The sequence below is a fragment of the Sinocyclocheilus rhinocerous genome, unplaced genomic scaffold (genome assembly GCF_001515625.1).
Source record: "Sinocyclocheilus rhinocerous isolate Xijiao unplaced genomic scaffold, SAMN03320098_v1.1 scaffold468, whole genome shotgun sequence".
NCBI classification, from domain to species: domain Eukaryota; kingdom Metazoa; phylum Chordata; class Actinopteri; order Cypriniformes; family Cyprinidae; genus Sinocyclocheilus; species Sinocyclocheilus rhinocerous.
The window spans coordinates 1,423,004-1,441,396 of record NW_015635305.1 but is presented as its reverse complement, the minus strand read 5'-3'; the positions used below and the strand labels follow the sequence as shown (position 1 = coordinate 1,441,396).

The 18,393-nt window shown below is 35.6% G+C and overlaps 1 protein-coding gene across 1 annotated transcript in view; it reads right to left on the bottom strand.

Moving 5' to 3' along the window:
* Nucleotides 1–13,771: 13,771 nt before the first annotated feature.
* Nucleotides 13,772–18,393, bottom strand: part of LOC107746872 (AT-rich interactive domain-containing protein 3A) — a 76,265-nt gene continuing 71,643 nt past the window's right edge. The window contains exons 6-8 of the mRNA XM_016561201.1: nucleotides 17,877–18,164; nucleotides 15,261–15,350; nucleotides 13,772–13,935 (exon numbers count right to left, since the gene is read on the bottom strand). Of these exons, the coding sequence (XP_016416687.1) occupies nucleotides 13,772–13,935; nucleotides 15,261–15,350; nucleotides 17,877–18,164 (542 nt within the window). The remainder of the gene's footprint in view (nucleotides 13,936–15,260; nucleotides 15,351–17,876; nucleotides 18,165–18,393) is intronic.

The window sequence follows — 18,393 nt, the reverse complement described above, 5'->3', positions numbered from 1 at the left end:
GGAGAGCATATGTCTAAGTGGACGTCCATGAAATGCGGAGTCCCACAAGGCTCAATTCTTGCACTGCTCTTGTTTAGCCTGTATATGCTCCCACTAAGTCAAATTCTGTTTAGCTGTGCATTTATTGAATGAGCACTGTGCTGTGTCCGAACTGATTGCACTGTATTTTATGTATAATATTTTTCTATTTTTAACTGTTTTAATTTCATTTTAAATCTATTTTTTTAATCATTTTAAATGTTTTTAAATTCCTTGTTTTATTGTTGTGATTATTTTTTATGATTATTTTACTTCCTTTTATGTAAAGCGCTTTGAATTACCACTGTATATGAAATGTGCTATATAAATAAACTTGCCTAGCCTTGCCTTGCCTAGTTATCGTGCTTGGTGTGAACGGGCCTTTAGAAGTCTCGGTTGCTATAGAAACTTAGCATTCTGAGACCTGCGCTTGGACTGCGCATGCGCACTGGCTGATCTAGCCTAAAAAAATATTTTTATAACGCTATTTGAGCAAAAGAAACAACATTTATAACACGGTTGTTGTCAGATTTCATTGGCGATTTCAAATATGAAATTTAATCGTAAGCTTAGTGAACAGTTTTGGGGAATTTGATGCTTCCCCATTCAAAGAGAAAGGAGCTGCACTTGCATGCCCGAGAGGCGTTTCAAAGATGGCCGCCGAGAGAAATGACTTGTCTTAAAGTGGAAGTGAAGCAGTCAGTCAAGTTTGCATTATTTAGTAAAGTGATTTCCACTTTAATTAAAAAATACATAACAAACAGGATTAATGTAACCATTTTAAAGAAAAAGGGATGTTTTGTTATAGCTTTTGGAGCAAGGGCGTCGCCATCTTGCAGTACCACCGCGTGTGACGTCACGGGGTTGGTTCATTCCATTGGCCAGTGAAGTAATATAAGCATTTCTTTATTTTTTGAACACATGAATGTTATTTTAACACATCATTATTTTGGTTTTCACCATAATTTGTATGAATATTCAACATAAATATCTATATCAATATCTATATCACATCATCTAGGCCTATATTACGAAGTTTTGATTATTATATCCCAAACGCTGTTTTCATAACGCGAGGCGCAATGTGATGTAAACAAACAACGCTTCATACAGTATCGTTCATGTGGCACCTTGTTATGTCAGACCTTTCAGACGTATTTGCATTACACTGGCTCGTTCGCCAGTATTTGTATGTAACACCTGCGAATGTACCTGCTGTTAGGACAATGCAGTGTTTAATCTGAATGATCGGGCTAGTGCTGCTTTATCACTCTCACGTGTTTTAAGACTTGTCAGTTTAAACATTAAAGCGTTTTAAGCCATTCAAAAGCGAGTCGGCACGAAAGAGATTTCAATGCGGTAATCACACGCACGCAAAAAGCACTTGGCTCGGATCGCACGCGAGTACCAAATTGAGTCCCTTTTCTTGTCTGCTTGAGCAAATGCACAGAATATTATGTTAATGGTTGTTTTGACGAGTATCCATGTAAACGCAATTTGTTACCGACCCGTTTTTCACCCCAAACCAGAGCAGGTTCATGACTTCTTCCACCCGTAATGGCAGTACTGCTCGGTCCCCTTGCCTTATCGGCTCAAATGCATAAGCAATTGCACTTATTATGGGCTCAACAGTTCTTTCAAGTTCGTCTTCCTCCATTTAAACAAGCGTGTGTACAAAAAGTAAAGAAATACTTATATAGGCTATTACTTAACTGGCCAACGGAACGAACCAACCCCGTGACGTCACACGCGGTGGTACTGCAAGATGGCGGCCCTTGCTCTAAAAGCTATAACAAAACATTATTTTTTCTTTAAAATAGGTTTCATTAATCGTGTTTGTTATGTATTTTTTAATTAAAGTGGAAATCTCTTTACTAAATAATGAAAACTTGACTGACTGCTTCACTTCCACTTTAAAGGCACTTTGGTTAATCTGATTTGTATGTCGGGCAAGCGTTATGATTGGTCAGATTCGGCGTTATCAGAGCGCCTGTCAATCAAGCTCTTCGCGAACGGTCAATTGGGCTGGTTTTGTTACGCAGACCTGGCAACCCTATCAGTTATTGGATATGAGGAAAATGTCCTCTATATATACTTCTGTAATAATGTTAAAATTTTTTGTACATTGGGATGGATGGACAATAAGGTGAAATAATCAAATAATTTTAATTCATATTCAGATCAATAAGTCAACCTGTTTATTTATGTAGCCATGAAATAACTGAGATAATGTGCAGTAAGCCAGTCATTCTTGCAAACTTTTGGGGAAAAAAGAGGGAATTGCGACTTTTTATTCTTACCTTTTTATAAACTTTCTGACCCAATTACCCTTTTTGCTAAATTTTATTCAGGATGATACTTATTGAGCGAAAATATATAATCTTAGTCTTTGACAAATTGTTTGGCTACTAGCCTATGCCGCAAAAATAACGATCTGCTATCGGAGCTGCGCCATGAGTGGGACGCTGTGTTGTTGACCAGTCGGAAGTCAGGACTCAGGACCAGAACTATCCGTTTTATAATGGTGAATATAAACTGTTTTAATAAATGCTAAGTGATATTATGCACTGACGTCAGCTGCTGGAAACCCAAACGGACTGACAACGAAACCACCATTAAAATTGCTCTTTTGTAATGTAGTAATAGGGCAGTAATGTTGCACAAAACTCAATTTGTAAGGCAAAACAGAAAAATAAGCAAAGACTAGCATGGGCCAGCTGTGTTTGTTGGGATGTCAGCATGTTAGTGGCAGCACATTCATCATTGTGCTGCATAGCTTTGGCTCTGCTTTGTGTGTTTTGGTGAATTTGCATTCTAAATGTTTCATATTATCTTCACAAAAGCAGGTGCAGCGCTGGCATTGTAGGATTCGAACACCTAGTCTCACAGCAAGCAGACGGACAAAAAAGACGTTGCCTGTTAGCCTTTTCAGTGATTTATCTCTTGATTTGGCACTCAGAAACAGCGTGATAGTCATTGGCTTCTGATGTGATGCGTGACAATCCCGATGACGCAAAATGGAAAGCAGAGCCATACATATCCACATTGACAACATCAACAGGGTTTTTCTCTTTGTTTCAGAATAATGTTTGGTCTACTCTAAACAGCCACTGACTTTCTCAATAAGCCATGAAAAGTCGGTTGTTATATTGCTGAGCTCTGATAAATTGTTAAATTGTAGCCTAGTGCTCTGATAAATCGACATGCCAACAAAAACTAATATCAACGCTGCCATAAAACACATAATTCAGCATATTAATTTATATACTGATTATTTTCACATAACGTTCAATAAAATTACACAATAAGAGTAAGTGGAATGGCAATGCATATATAAAAGGCTCATTCCTGGGATTCGGTAACATTTACAGTATATAGCTACATATGATTCATTCTCTAAATACCCCACATCATTAGGCACATATCAAACCTCCAAAAAAATAATATTTTCCCACCTTCCCAGGTGTTAACAACCTTTTATTATTTTCAGGTTTTTTCATATTTAGACACCTTTTTTTCTCAACCCCATAATGGATAAAATGGGATGTCAGATAGTAATCAGCAAGAAATGTGTTCATTCTTAATTGTCTTCCCTATATTTTTCCAAAAATGGTCTACTCTAAACAGCCACTGACTTTCTCAATAAGCCATGAAAAGTCGGTTGTTATATTGCTGAGCTCTGATAAATTGTTAAATTGTAGCCTAGTGCTCTGATAAATCGACATGCCAACAAAAACTAATATCAACGCTGCCATAAAACACAATTTCTGGTTACACTTTATTTTAAGGTGTCCTTGTTACAGTGTAATTAAATTACATTGTACATTACATTGTAAATACATTTAAGTACTGAGTAATATTAATTAACTACATGTACTTACTATCCTATATGGTTAGGGAGGGTTAAGCCAGAGCCAGAGATTGTCTTACTATATAGGGAGAGAGAGAGAGTCTGTATTACTTAATAACGAAATCTTTCATGTTTCCTTTGTGTTCATTCTTAATTGTCTTCCCTATATTTTTCCAAAAATATTAATGTGACAAGGTGTGACGAGGTTGAAGTCTGTAACACATTTGAAGGAATACATTGCCTTCAGTTTTGTTTCTCTCTCATATCGTCCACTTATTTTTGGATCAACATAAAATCTGCATGGCCAGCATGGTCTTTCTGCTGCAAATGTGGGTGCAATTTCTGATGTAGTATGCTTGTCAAAGTTTAAGTGGACATATTACATCATAAATTCTATTTATAACAAAAATATGAGTTGTCAATGTCTTGGTAAGTATGTATTTACTGAAACCATGACTATTTTATATATATATTTGAATTAAAATGATTAATAAACTAAGTAAATAACTCAACTCTTTCACAAGTTTGCAACCCTGTAAACTATATAGGGAGAGAGAGAGAGTCTGTATTACTTAATAACGAAATCTTTCATGTTTCCTTAACATGTTGAAGATTAGCAGATAGGCTGTCGATTCATTAAATGATAAGCTGTTTCCTCTAAAAAGCTGTTTATTCAGCGTAGTGAACCCTCTCCTCCATTGACATCCATTAAAAAAAAAAACGGCCTCTGGTCTCCTTTCCCACAGGTAAAAGTATAAGTTCTTTGGTGTTAGCTTTTAGCTATTTACGCTTTTTCGGCTAATGGTTGCAGGCTTGCCTTCTAGGTTTGGCTTAGGGTTACTTGCATGTAATTATGCATAATTAATTGTTATTATAATAAGTACATGTAACATGTAACAAGGACACCTTAAAATAAAGTGTTACTCAATTTCTTATGTATGTATGTATGTATTTAATACAAAATAAATTTAAATAGATTTTTATTTGTTACATTTTGTAAATGTGCACAGAATTAATAAACCAAGAAATGCAGAACTAAAAAATTGTCATATATCATTTTATACAATAAGGACGAATACAGCCTGGCGTCAGAAAGCTTTTGGTTGAGTGATGTTTGATCAGTAAAATCCACCATAGACCATTATCAGTGGAACTATAGTAATTAATACATGGTTTGTGAATTGATCACATATCCAGTTTCCATAGCATTAATTCCTATGGCAACCAGTGGTTTTGTGGCAAAACTTCCATTTCCTTCCACACAGAATATTTCTGATGGCTTTTAAAGTACCTCCCTGACCATCAAATAGTACATTTTATAATGCTGGTCATGGACCATGACCTAGATAACTGCCTGAGGAAAATAATCCCATCACAATGCATTAGTGCCCGATGAACCCCTGCTTAATGAGAGGAATGCACGACCCTTCCCCCACTAACTTTCATTCTTACCATGTCAACCAACAAATAGATGGACATCCCATCAGTGTTCTTCTTAGTTGAAAAGGTCTATCAGATGAAGAAAAACGTCTGAGCATTTCACACTAATAGAAAGAGTGTGTAACAATGAGAAATACATATATTTGTGACGGGGTTGAGGTTTTTCACTAAAAATGGCCACTGCTCCTCATGTAGTTTGGAGAGTAGACCATATATGGCAGCAATAATCTAAGTACATTGTGTATAGTTAGGGATTAAAATAACATTTTGAAAAATAATAATTTTCCATCTTAATTTTATGTGAGAGGGTTGAATTGTTAAGCTTGACGGTACCCTTCCTGACTATAATATGCCTCAAAAATATGAATAAAAAGTATGAAACTGCTAACCATTTTCTGCTGAATTATGTCATTTCTGGTAAATGATGTCACATATGAGCAGAGTCTAAATTATTATGGGCATAGAATTGTTAGTGTGACGGGGTTGAGTTCAGACTGAGGGACATAACTTTAAAGTCTGTTTTTTATAAAATATCTTGCAGATTTTTTAGAAAAATATTCTTCACAAGAAAGGAACACAAATAAATGCTTACATTATTGCTTACATTACATTATATACATTATAATGACACTACACACATTTAGTTAATAATTGTCCAAGTACAAACTCAGTGTAGTGCCTCAGGGACATGACAAAATGCTCGGTTTAAGATAGATATAAGACATTATTTTATAAATAATTTTTATTTATTATAATGAGCATACCAAAGTATTGTGAAAAGCTTCTAACAATTAATTTTGGTGAACCACCACTTTAGAAACTTTAAATATTATTACAGAATCCCAGTATGACCCATGATCATTAAACAGACAAAGAGTTTTACAAAAATCAAACCAGAAAATGGAACTGCAAATGTATTATAGGATAAACAGATGTGGAAATATGTTTTATACTTATTAATCATTATTATTAAAGTTATATTTATGCAGTAATTTCCATACCACCTCGGAGGCGGAAGCGTTTAGTATATTGCACATAATGGATCGTTCTTCTCAGGTTGCTTTTGAAGTGACACTCCCTTTTGAGTAGCCCAATAAATTTCATTGCTGACTTCATCTTACCACAACCTTAGGCAAACCTGGCAAAAGATAAAAGCCATTTGATCCAGGATCAGCAAAAAAGCTGATACCAAATATCACTTTGCCTGAAGGTTTTTGTCTTTAAAGGGGTCATATGATGCGATTTCAATTTTTCCTTTCTCTTTGGAGTGTTACAAGCTCTTGGTGCATAAAGAAGATCTGTAAAGTTGCAAACACTAAAGTCTCAAAACCAAAGAGATATTCTTTATAAAAGTTAAGAGCTAACCACGCCTACCTAAAACGGCTCGTTCTAACACACCCCCACATATCTACATCACTATCTGGGAAGATTTGCATAACACTGCCCAAATGTTCACGCAAAGAAAGAACTTTTATTCTAGCTGTAGTATTGTTGACGCTGCAGCCATGTCCTGAAGACGCTGTGTGCTTCGTTGTGAAAGCGAAACTACTTTGTTTGGTCTTCCAAAAGAGGACGATATCCGCTTCGTCATGCCTAGAGCTGATCTGTGCTGGTCGCTGAGGGAATACATCAACTTAGTGCTGTGGATCACCGGAGGACTGTTTCCTGATTCTGGTAGAGTAGACTACAATGCCGGCTGTTCTGACTCACAGACTGTAAATACGTTTTTTATATTTAAAGGATTTTGCCACTGACGATTCCAACGCGAGTTTTGAGCAGTGTAGAGTAGGGCTTGTTATTTGTTGTTTCTCCGATCACAAATGCAGACATGGTTTTGTTTACGTGGCGCGATGCAACGCAATGCGTAAAAAGACAGTATAAGTCATTATAATCAGTAATTATGTCCCCACTGGTTGCAACAAATGCCTCGTTTGTAATGGGTATTAATGTTTATGTCTCGTCGCTCCGGCCGGACACGGTATGTGAGGGGCGTAACATTTCCGTCTCATGCTTGAGGTATTCGGCCAATCACAACGCACGGGATAGTTGGCCAATCAGAGCACACCTCGCTTTTTAGACCGATGAGCTTTGTAAAAATCGACGGGTTTCAAAAAGCCGGGGCATAGAGGAGAAACAATAATGTACAGTATGTGGAAAATAATGTGTTTTTTAACTTTAAACCGCATAAACACATTTCATTACACCAAATACACAAAATAATGTTCTTTTTAGCAGCATCATATGACCCCTTTAATGTACAATGCAATTGATATGTAAAAAGAAATGAATACATTCTCAGAGATCCTTGATAAAACTGGTCTGAAGGATGACTATCACTTTTATAGGAGGAACTAATATTTGCAGTGAGTTGTACACATTAAGAACATATCTCCTTACATAAGCATATACAGTGGGATGGGAGAGAGCAGTCACCTCATCCATGATCCTTCAGGATCCACTTGCAGTTGTCAGTCCATCTCATTTGAATGGAGCAGGACTTCAGTGTGACGAAGGTGGAAAATGAAAAATAAACTATTTTAATAAAGAAAAATACAAAAAATGCACAAGAAAACTGAACAAAACCAGAAAAAAAAACAAAGACCAGAACCAAATACAAAAAAACAAACAAAAAAACGCAAGGGCTAGCTCAGTGCTTAATCAACAAAGAAACAGACTAAAACTAAGAGAGGTAATAAAACTAAGGAACCAGACATCAACATAACGTCCAAAACGGGACACAGAACATGTAATATGTGACATTCAGAAACAAATCTTTCTAATGTTTTGAAATCATTGGTGGATGTTTAACATGTTATAAATTGGTCTATATAGAAGTTATTATTATTTATCATTACCAGTTCATTGATGCAGATAAAAAAAGAGTCAAATAAAAGTAAAATATGCCTCTGATAATAATAATGATGGCAGGTAAATTTGTTACAGTACAGTCTCAGATTACAATACATAATGACAAATAGATATGATTTTATTGTTCTGCACTAACATAAAATGACTTTTTTTTCTTCTTCTATGAAATCACAAATTTGTAAGCTAATGAATCAGAATTCAGAACATGATACCTGCATCACTGGTATGCTGTGGTTGCTAATTGGTATTGACAGCACAAAGCCCGAGCTCTTAGATCAGCGGAGCTAATCATCTCTGACAGCCGTGAGCTGATTCAAGTGTGGAATACTGCTCCTGAGGTCAAAGTTCAGCGCTCAATCAATGGTCACCAGGACAGCAGAGGATCAAAACAGCATCTGTGTTGTTGTTTCTCTTATCAATATCAGCCAGTGAATAATAGTGTAAACCCAGAGAAAACAACCCAAGATGTAATGATGTGGCTTCATTTGATTTAGGTGGCTGAGTTTTCCCTTTTAATAAGGAAGACTTATACCTAATAATACAAATCTTCATTTGACTGTGCTGTCCATGAATGATAAATTGTCATATATTATTAATTGAGGTTGTTCTCTTGCTGGAGCAGAAGTTCAGGCACTAAAATGAAATGAGACAATAGGTAATATGCAGTCGGATTAGATGTTCTCACATGACCCTGATCTATTATAATGCCTGTCAGTAATACTGAAAAACGCAAAGAAATGATATTTCTTTATATATATTACAAATCAATATATTGAATTATTTAGTGTATATTTAAAATATACAGAAAGATGTATTGTGTTATCAGTCTTGCGAAGGTTACTTTGGAAATGTAATAGGTTACAGATACAAGTTACCCTATTTAAAATGTAATACGTAGCGTAACTATTTCAGTTACTTTATTAAAGTAATATAACCAATTGCATTTGATTGCTTTTCTAAATTTCTAATGAATGTTTTCAACTGTTAATCATTTTGAAACATTTAAAGCAGGCCGGGTTAACCTTACAGTACTCATCGCTGATTACTGTCAGACTTTCAGAATCCTTCTTCACTCGAATTAAGATGATAAAAATGTAATTTTAAAGCACAGCCACCACAAAATTAGACTTTAGCACACCTCTTTTCTACTTTGAGATCTCTGAGGTTCAATACAGATTTAAAATCATAATCATAGTTTAAAAATAAAAAGCCAAAATTCTAGTATAATAATTATGACACTGTTTTTGAAATCAAATCTTTGCATAGCTATGACAGGAAACACTGGCATCTAACAATGCCTTGGAAAAAAAGTGAATCTTAAAAAAAGCATATACATAAACCTAACTAGGAAATAAAACAGTTATCGAATATGCATGTGTCCTAAACTCCTGAAACGTTGGTGTCTCATATTTTAAAGAAGTCGATGCAATTTGAGAAACAAATCAGTCATATCACATACCCCCTTTGTAATCGTTTACATTTTCATAAGTAACTGTAATTTAATTAAACGTTTTCTTAGTAACTGTAACAGATATCAGTAACATTTATTTTGTAATTAAATTACGTAATTCTGTTACAAGTAACTAGTTACACCCAACACTAGTTATTATACATGAGGAACTGCCCTTTTCCATATATTGATAAATATATGAATATATGTGCTATATTAACATATGGGAATATTCAATATATGTACACAATTATGAGAAAAATATATATTGTGAGTGATATTGCATTATATTTTTCAGTATATTCCCATATATTTTCGTTTCATAAAGGAGGTGGCCTAAATTAAATGATACATTTATTAGTTTGATTCATCTTTGTTGTGGAATCTGAAACTTGAAGTATAACAAGGCAAAGTATTACTTCACAAGTGTATTCAGATAATCCCATGTTATTCATTTCATACTGATGCCGTAATTATATGGACCGAGACATTTAATTGGTCAGGAAAGTTTTGAAAGTTCAAAACATGATTTCAGCAATACAATACTTTTGGTTCCAATACACTCTGGCCTCATAAACCTCCTTGTCTACCTGTCCTGAACTTGAATTGATGGTCTCCCTGACTTTATAGTACCTCCATTGATTGTGAAGGTGCTTGTCAGTGATGCATAAAATTAACACTGTGTTATAGGGCATGGATTTCTGTCAGGCTCTGACAAGATAACCCATTATTGGACGACGCTGCTAATTTGTTTTTGTTTATTCCGAAGTGTAATGTAACACTCCTTGAGCCTCAATGATAACTCTATTACCCGCAAATCCCAGGCAAAGCCATTGACAGACACTAATCTTGGCCCTACTCCTAATTACATCAGGTTCTTGGGCCTTAATGAAGCGATCTTTACTCCATTTTAGCTGCTTAATGCTGCACACACCCCTGGCATCATTAGTTTAATTGCCTGCGTTCGCAGTGCGGGATTTTGACCTTCGTCCAGCCGAGTCAACTTGTTCGGTCTCTGTCTTTTTTCTGTTTTGACTTTGTGGGTATACTGTTGAATCGAATTGCTGATATTGGCTCTGCAATACTAAGCTGTGTTTAAATTCTGGACCATCTGCTCTTTCCACACAATCTCATTCTGTTTTAATATGAATATAATGAGACCGACGGCTGTCTTGTTGTTGTATACATCTTGTCGTTTATTGAACACTTGTCGCTTAATTTGCCTTTTGAGCTTTTGACAGCTATTTAACACAATCCTTTGCCAGTAAACACAGACTGATCGACAATTAAGTGACCTATCATTGGCATTCCAATCTTCTTTAATTTTTTAATGGCTCAACTCTGGATTAAAGTGTGTTTTTTGTTAAATTCAATGTTAAACTCAATGGTGTATACAAACAGATTTAAAAAGAATTTATTGTCATTACCTGTCTAGAAACTTGCTCAACATGTAGTCGTGTGTAGAACTAGCAACAACAAAGTCATGGGTTTGATTCCCAGGGAATACGCATACTGGCAAAATATATACCACTGTTCAAAAGTTTGGAGTCATTCATTAAATTCATACTTTTATTCAGCACAACATGCATTTAGTTAAAGTTTTCTGTTTCAAACAAATGCTGTTTTTTCTATTCATTAAAGAAAAAAATATCACAGTTTCACAAAACTATTAAGCAACACTACTGCTTTCAGCATTGATAATAATAATAATGTTTCTTGAGCACCAAAGCAGCATATTAGAATGATTTCTGAAGAATGATGTGACACTGAAGACTGGAGTAATGGCTGCTGAATATTCAGCTTTGTTATGACAAGAATAAATGACATTTATGCTGCATCCAGTGCTTCCACCTGTATTTTATAATATTCAGCCATTTGTTTCTATCCAAAACCAATATTAACCCCCCCCCCCCCAAATTACTTATTTATTACAGCAGTTATGAATATTTAAACCCAAAAGAAAAACTCAACTGGACATTAAAGTGGAAAGCAGTACTTTATTTCTAATTATGCTACAAGTCAATGGCAAAACAAACAAACAAAACAGAACAAAAAATCTTTCACCAGTTTTTTTTCTTCTTTTTTTTTTACCCCTGAGCACCACAATCCAGCTTTCCCATAATGCACTGGATTTATCCAAAGTGAATAAAAGAAAAAATAAGCTTCATACACAGCGTATAATAGGATCTAAAATCTACCAGCATAGCATCGCTGACATAGCTAAACAAGGTAAACAACATATTATTCTTTAAGCACATGAGTGATTCTTTTTTTTTTTCTTAATCGTTATTAAAATGATAGTCTTTTTTATGAACAAATGTTCCAACATAGTCATCAGTAAGCCTGTGAATGTGGTTTTGTAAAAGCTTTGGTTATGGATTCACTCGGATTCGTGTGCTTTTGCTTCTCCAGAGTTCGTCCAGGATTTGCTCTAAAAATCTCTGCAGTCTAGTGACACGAGCTGAAGAGAGAACAGACAGCCATGTGAAGGAATAGACTGTGCCGCTGCTGTGAAAACATATAAGCAGCGTCTCTTCATACGCTGATCAAGAGGTCAATTACATCGAACAACAGGAATCAAGACAATTGTGCATTGATTGTGCCCTCTGTAATTCCACATAAATATAGACTATATATTTCCATGAATCCTTGCACCTACACAACAACAAAATGATGGTCAGATTTACTTATTTCATTAATCGTTAATTGTGCTAAAACTCTGGAAACTGTTATTACATTCTTAGATTGCCATGCGTGCACTGAGACTAACTGAATATGGTGAGTGTGATTTCACCAAGTACAACATGTTCCTGGATCAACATCTTTTGTTGATCCTGGAACAATATTCCTATCAACCAATCAGAATTGAGGGATAACTTTTCAGGAAATATCTGTTTTAGGCTTACGATCAGGATTAGGTGCTTCTACACCCTTGTTAATCAGCTATCATTTCACACAGTTTTTAGGAATAAATTATGGGTAGGGTTAGGTTTAGGGGCTTCATTTTCCTTCCTTTTAACAAAAGATGTTGATCCAGGAACATGTCTTACTTGGCAAAATCACGGCGACCAACTGAATATACAGCTTGGCCTTTTCATTTTTTCTGAAAACATTTTGATCCAAGTGCTTAAAATCAAGTTTTGTCGCAGCAGGATCAAATAAAAACATTTTTCTGCTGCTTGAGATTAAAAGCTAAGAATGACAGCATTGGGTCGGAAATGGTCAACCCAAGAATATGGTCAGATCTTTGGTATTTGTAAAAATAAGTCCTGTTCCGAGCACGTCTCCTCATTCAAAACCCACTAAAGACAGTATAAAAAGAAAACTGATTTTTTTAAGTTACTTTTAACTTAGACTAGGTTATATATTTTCTGAAAGTCACATTATGTTGCGAACAGAAATGACGACTCAAACACTGGCATCAATGGAACTGCCGCTAACCGTAAAGCTAAAACACTTTAATTAACTTAACGCCCAAGGTTGCAGCTTAACTTGAGATATGTTTCATAAGATGTGTTTTAGATCTACTGATACTGTACAGAATAAGCTCGATCAGATCAGAAGAGACAGAATCCTTCTGGTATTTCATTTTCCCCCGTGTGTAGAGAAAAAATGCCACTGACAAAAAACGAACAAGCAAAGCAACTGACGCCGTGTCGAGCCCTGTGTGGTCCAGCCTCTGGTTCTGCAGCACAAATGAATTCGGACCAGAAAGGCTATGATTAAAAACTGGCTGCTGTGATTAGGTTGTTGGCACAGTCTATAACAAATGAGGTAGATGTGTGTTCATTATATATTCCCTTCTTTGGTAAAACAATACAAAATAGAAAAAAAAAAAAATCCAGTGATTTGTTGAAAAAACATTTTCAAGTGGCTTCACAATAAAAAATAATAGAAATGAAATAAATGAGGTATATCTTGTTTTCATAATCTATTATCTGTGTACAGGTTTGCAGGATTTGTGAGGTATTGGGCTGTAATATGACTTTTTCTTTCTTTAAATAAAAGCGATGTTTCTGAAAGCACTGAAACAGCCCAAGTTTCAACATGAAAGGAAGAGAATAGAACTAATAATAAATACAACCTGAAATTGTCTACTGAATTCTAAAAAAAAAGACACAATAGTTGAGTGAGGTGTTGTGGGCTCAAGGGGAGGTGGCTGGTCCGTGTGAGGAGGAGGAAGAGGAGGACGGCTGCATCTGGGTGCTGAGCCCTGGGCTGCTGCTCTTTCCCTGAGAGCTGTGTTGGTGATGGACTCGCTGGCTGCCTGGCATGAAACCTATGGCTGGCTTACGGGCAAACAGGACCCCTGCAGTCAGCAGACACATATTTAAAGTTAGTTTTTACATAACACAACATCATCAGCAGCTCAGATACTAAATCAGTTTGTTTATATTTATTAAAAACATTAAAAAATGCAATAAAAAAAATTCTTATGCAATAAATGTGATTACAAATAATTTCATGCGATAATACTAACAGTCAAAAACAGAGGTTCAACTAAAACATGTATGTGATCAGCACCCCCGTGCACAAGCCATTTCTATATTTTGGTACAAATATTTTTATATTTTTACATTTCTATATTTTTTTTAATTTGCACAATACTGAAGACGCAGTACCCGAAGTACCTGATATCTGTATATTGATTAAGTATCTAACTATTTGTTAAAATCTAGTTAATTAATTTTTTAAAAATGAATTCCATTCAATTCTCGTGAATCAAAAATGAATTAATCACATATATTAAACATTTCTGAGAATATCTCCTAAATCTAGAATCATTTCAGACATGATAGGATTGGAAGGCAACTAAATCGTAATTTAAGCAAATCACAGATTGTTTTATTTTCATAACTTTGAACATAAGCCTGTCACTGGCAATCCATTATATCAATCTGTCTAAAGTAGACTTTTGTGCCGTTCACACAGATCTTTCATTTCTGGTCTATGCAAACATTTGATCTTTTTTCAGTATCATGCACCATAAATTGGTTACATTTAAATGTTTAAATGCATTTGCTTCTTTTCATTTCTGCCCCGTCTAGCTCTTTTTACACACAAGAATGCATCCTGTACAAACTGTGCTACTGCTCAGTGCAATTTGGCAAGGACGTGATTAAACTCATTATTTTTTAGGTTTTTAACATGAACAAAGCAATTAAAGCAATTCAGTTTATATTTTTAATTGTATTATTTCTTATATAAATAATTGGGCTAAAGTAAAGCATTAAATCATTCACCTTAACAAAAAAGCTGCACAGGGAACAAACCTTCAGTAAAAATGGTCAAATAGATGCCACTTCAACTTGATCTCCTGAAATGTTCCCAGCAAGCTTATGAGCCATCGTCTAGTAATTACTGTCTCTCGCACATCAGGCACAAGCACTGTATCTAGCTAAGGCGGAGGGCCTTTCTCTCGGGCACGAAAGACAATAAGCTCCATCGACCTCCTGGCGCCCAGGCCCAATTTTAAGATATTTAACTTTTTTAACTCTATTGGACTTGCCACTTCATTACGATGGATTTTATAGCAAAGACATCAAATTGTGTGGAGGACTAAGCGCGGGGGTGCTGCTATAACTTATTGAATTTCCTGCCTGCAATTACATCAGCAAACGGCGCTCTATTTACCTGTGTAGACAACCCCATTTATTTCTATTGACATGTTGATGCTGCTAATGCCGTTGGTAGACAGGTTCAATGCAGTCTCTTGTCTATCATCTGTCAAGAGTGGAGCCAGAGAGCGAGGAAGAGAAAAACTCAATATGAGCATTTATAAAAGGAACACAAGAAGCAAGAGAAGCGTGCCACCAACTATCGGCGATAACTCATGAGTGACAGGATAAGGAGGGGTTTATTAAAAGAGTTGCAGGGGGGAGGGAGGTGACTACTCTCAAAAAGATGGGGCTTTCACTTCCCTAGATAGATAATTCTTCACTGCAATCAGACTGTTAACATTACACACAATTTATTCATCAGAAATACATTAAGTAGGAGACCATTAGATTCATTATTTTGAACCAAAAAAGGGATAAAGCAAGAAGTCAGCGGCTGTCAGGACTTTCAGTTTTCACTCTGTCATTACTGTGGATGTGCAGGTAAACACAAAATAACATTTAATATAAGTTTAATATAAGTTAATATATAGTAACAGTCATGCAGAAGACAACAAAACACATTACTCATGACCAGCCTGCAATCATGGCACACACTGAATCATTAACATTAAACAAATGGCTTGATAGAAATCACTTTTCTTCATCAGTTCTACCATTCATTTACACTTCATTAGATGTTTAATTTTTTTCAGAATGTCTCATAAACTCTTATCATTCTCTGTGACAAAAGAGACAACTTGTTCTAGTGTTATAAAATAACATAAAATAATATTTGTCATTCATTAACAATTATTCATAAATAAAATCTTTCATTATTGTTTTGAGAATGTCTGATAAACCCGTATTATTCTCTCACAGGTGACACTGATCATAGTGTACTAAAATAAAATAAAAGTGTCATTCATAAATTTTTCATTAAAAACGTTTTTAATAAATTCCTTCAGTTTGATAAGGGAAAAACTGGAAGGCTAATGTTTTGCCATGACAGTCAAACCCTAGTGAAAAATAAATAGACTAAAATGCATTTGAAATACATTTATTTAATGCTAAGTATACTACAAATACATTTACATATTTATGTACTCAATAAAAATACCCCGCAATTGTACTTTTGGTATACTAAACTGTTATACTTAAAGTGTTTTGCTTTGTTTCACAGAACTAATCGTTGCCTGGGTTGCGTACGTATGTGTGGGGCGGAGCTAACAAAATAGGGGCGAGACCCTTTTGGGGTAGGAGTGTGTTTGTTTTGGTGATTTCAAATGTCAACATTGGCTACCAGAAATCGCTTACCCCACCTTTAATGCACTTTAATTGTGCGGAAGTAGTGCTGAAGTCCAACTAAAGATATACTGAAGTATATTTGAGTGTGCTAAAGTGGAACTATTGTAAGTGTACTTCAGGTACACTTTAAATATCTTGCTATTCAAAGATCATACAATCCTCATCAATAGTGACCATTAAAACACATTTAGGCTTAATATTAAAAATGTGCATTGTGCACTAATACTCCAAATAAAGTTGAATTATTATTTTATATCAGTAAGTCTCAAGCAATATGTCAGTAAATATGTCAACAGATTTGAACTATACTTAGTATGAAATAAATGTATTTTAAATATATTACTTTTTACTAGGGAAGCTAAGGCTTTCCGAGCTACCACTGGCTGTTTGTGATAAACTTCTCTGCCCTAATCTACATTATTTGACCCACAATGCGCTCTCTCATCTCACTACTTACTTTATAGGTCATTCTAGAGACACAATTCACTTTATTGTCATTTATATTATATTTACAGACAAGTCTACAAACTGCTGCCATTTCATTCATCTTTCAAATTGCTATTAAGAAAAAATATACTATGGAAGTCAATGGGGACCACAAACTGTTTGGTTGCCCACATTCTTAAAAATATCTTTTATCTTTAAAAGAAAAAAGAAACTAAAACAGATTTGGAACAACTTGAGGGAGAGTAAATTAATTTTCATTTTTGGGATGAACTACTGTATACTGTATAACTGTATAACAAAGTAAAAAAAAGAAAAGTAAATTACAATAAAGAGATTTTGGTGAAAGCATATACTGAACATATCTTTGCATTCCTTGCACCCACCTCTATTGTTCAGTTTGATGTTGATGGGTAGCTGGGTTGCCATGGCGAAGAGATTCTGCTGTAATGCATGTTGCATTATCCTCTGCTGCTCCTCTGCCATGAGCATCACTTTCTTCTCCGGTGGCTCTCCAGACTCCAGCTTCTCCCGCAGCTGCTCCAATGCGGCCGCCTGCACAGCTTTTAATGCTAAGTATACTACAAATACATTTACATATTTATGTACTCAATAAAAATACCCCGCAATTGTACTTTTGGTATACTAAACTGTTATACTTAAAGTCTGCTAAAAAGGAACAACTAATTTTGTGCTTAAAGGTGGGGTAAACGATTTTTCAAAAACGCTTTAGAAAACTGATTCAGGCCAACTAGCAAAACAAACTTGTAGCCAATCAGCAGTAAGGGGCGTGTCTACTCATGATGTAAAAAAAAAGAGTAAATTACAATAAAGAGATTTTTGTGAAAGCATATACCGAACAAACATATATGAGAACCATCTTTGCATTCCTTGCACCCACCTCTATTGTTCAGTTTGATGTTGATGGGTAGCTGGGTTGCCATGGCGAAGAGATTCTGCTGTAATGCATGTTGCATTATCCTCTGCTGCTCCTCTGCCATCAACATCACTTTCTTCTCCGGTGGCTCTCCAGACTCCAGCTTCTCCCGGAGCTGCTCCAATGCGGCCGCCTGCACAGCTGCTGCAGCTGCAGCCTGAGCCGCAGCCGCCTGAGCTGCACTGTGGTGGCTGGCCAAAGACACAGGGATGCCCATCCTGTTAGTCAGGCAGCTGGACAGCAGGGAGTCCTCTGTGGAGCAAGAAAGCATCATGAAGTACTTTTAAAACTTTTTTAGGTGACAGAACACTTATATACAACAAAACAAATATAGTGGACCATCTAACATCCTAAATCTTGGAAATTTTCTACTAATTTAAGTACAATGGAGGACCTTGAAATATCCTCATTTTTACGGTGCTTAATTTTGCCACACTGGACAGTGAAGCGTAACAGTTGAGAAAACAGAAGCCCTTTATCA